The 2,090-nt window shown below is 34.1% G+C and overlaps 2 protein-coding genes across 2 annotated transcripts; both read right to left on the reverse strand.

Annotated features, from left to right (window-relative positions):
* Positions 1-289: 289 nt before the first annotated feature.
* NAEGRDRAFT_73530 (uncharacterized protein) lies at positions 290-1,204 on the reverse strand (the record flags this gene model as incomplete). Its single annotated transcript, XM_002671459.1, has 1 exon — positions 290-1,204. The coding sequence occupies one exon, from the start codon at positions 1,202-1,204 to the stop codon at positions 290-292; it is 915 nt and encodes a 304-aa protein (XP_002671505.1).
* A 420-nt stretch (positions 1,205-1,624) lies between these two features.
* Positions 1,625-2,020, reverse strand: NAEGRDRAFT_73531 (uncharacterized protein; the record flags this gene model as incomplete). The annotated part of the gene is made up of 1 exon (XM_002671460.1): positions 1,625-2,020. The coding sequence occupies one exon, from the start codon at positions 2,018-2,020 to the stop codon at positions 1,625-1,627; it is 396 nt and encodes a 131-aa protein (XP_002671506.1).
* Positions 2,021-2,090: the final 70 nt, after the last annotated feature.

A 2,090-nucleotide genomic window follows, 5' to 3' on the forward strand; every position in this document is an offset into this window, starting at 1 on the left:
TTGATAACATTTCTTCATGCTCATCTGACAGTATGGTTTCGAATGCTTGCCAACTTAAAATGATTCTGAAATCAAATGAGGAAACAATTTTCGCCGATAATACCTGCATCTCTTGCAAGACCCTTGCCGATTACAAAGAAATGAATCCTGAATTGATTTGCACAACTGGAGATGGTTTTCCAACCATTATAGAATCACACCAATCTTACGATTATGAAATTAAATTCACAGAGAGCAGAGAAGAAGCAATTCATTGGATGAATGGCAAGTTATTCAATTAAGGACTTTATTAATCTGCAAATCCAGAACCTCCATGGCTTGAGGAGCCACCTCCACCACCACCACCTCCTCCTCCAAAATCATTCGAAGTGGTATAATTGGTATCATTGAAAGAGGAATAATTACCACCACTCCCATCACCACCATTTCCTCCACCACCTCCACCTTTTCTATTCCTCAAAACACAAAATAATATCAGACCTGTAAGGAGGAAAGTTCCACCAATTACACTAAGGATAATGGCTGCATTGATGGCACTTTGGTCAATTAGGCATTTATCGTATTGGTTGGAATTGGTACGAAAGGTTACGGATGGGGTGTATTGAGAAATGAGATTTGATTTCTGATAGAAAATGGAATATTGTTGATTGGAATTGAGTGTGAGAATTCCATTGCTGTCAGGAGTTGGGGGATTTGAGAAATCAATAGTGGAATCAAAGATGAATGTGGAATTTAGATTTAAAATCTTGTAATTATCCTTGTAATAATACGAAACTTGATAAGCCTTTTGACTTTCAGTTTGGAAGAAACTGTTCGATCCAGAAATAGTATACGAAAGTTTAAAGGATAGTACAGTTATTCCATTTTCAGGAGTTGACGGCTCCAAATACAGTACTACATATGGACTTTCACTAATTTTCTGATACTCACTTCTAATGTTATATCCATTATCCGAAACTAAAGTCACAGAACGATCATATGCATTGGAAGCGAGTGGAGGTAATGCTCTTCCAATTCTAGAAAAGGTTCCATTAAATTCATATTGAAAATATTCAACAATTTTCAATGAACAATCTCCGTTTCGAATATAAATTTCAGAAGAAAGTGATTGTAGTGAGTAGGATTTGGCAGTTGAAGAATTGGTCATGGCTGCTAGCAGCAGTAAAGCTATTAGAAATGCAGACAACAGGACGAAGATTCGCATTCTAATATTTTTTTTAATGTGTGTGAAAATTGATGTAAATTAGAAAGCTAATATTTGCGCGAGAAATAATTGCATTCGCCATTTTGAGAAAGCATGTTACCTGATTTTGATTATAATAACGAACTTTTCATTACATAAATTTTGTTGTTCTATCTACAAACAATGTTGTAAATAAAGATGAAGAACTGAGGTGGTGCCCTATTAAAAAAAAAATAATAATTATTTTGAAGGGATATTACAAGACGTTGGGAGTTTTCCAACAGAAATTAACAATTCATGACATTGAGTGAAATTGCAGATTTAACAAGTCAAATAGTGGTTAGAACCTGCACCGATTCTTCGGAAGAATTGTTGAATATTTTGATGAATGGTTGGAATGTATTTATTGTTGTATTTATGGATCGGTGTAATGGAACACATTCATTTAGTAATTTCTTTCAATTCATTAAGGTGCAACACTTGAACGTCATACGTATTACTCAATGTGTGAACACCATAATCATTTGAAAGAAGCTTTACATTATTATTAATGCAAACGTTTTCTTTGAGATATTTGGCTGTCAAAATAATTTCCTCATCCCATGTAATATCTCCAACCAACATGCTCCTAATATATTTCTGAACATCTTCTACAGGTTCATTATGTCTCAATGAACCTAATGAATCAGTAATTTGTTGTAGAGCTACTATTTTTTTCCTCAAAGCATTATCATTCTTCAAGCCATCCAATTCTATAAGAACTCTCCTGGGGAAACAAACTAACTCACCTAATAATTCAATGTAATCAAATACCTTTTGAGTTTCATCAATTTTCATGGTTATCAAAATATTGGTGTCAAACACCCAAATGCCAGTTATTGGTTTAACTAAATGATGAACAGTGCTG

Source organism: Naegleria gruberi (assembly GCF_000004985.1).
Source record: "Naegleria gruberi genomic scaffold NAEGRscaffold_61, whole genome shotgun sequence".
NCBI lineage: Eukaryota > Heterolobosea > Eutetramitea > Acrasida > Naegleriidae > Naegleria > Naegleria gruberi.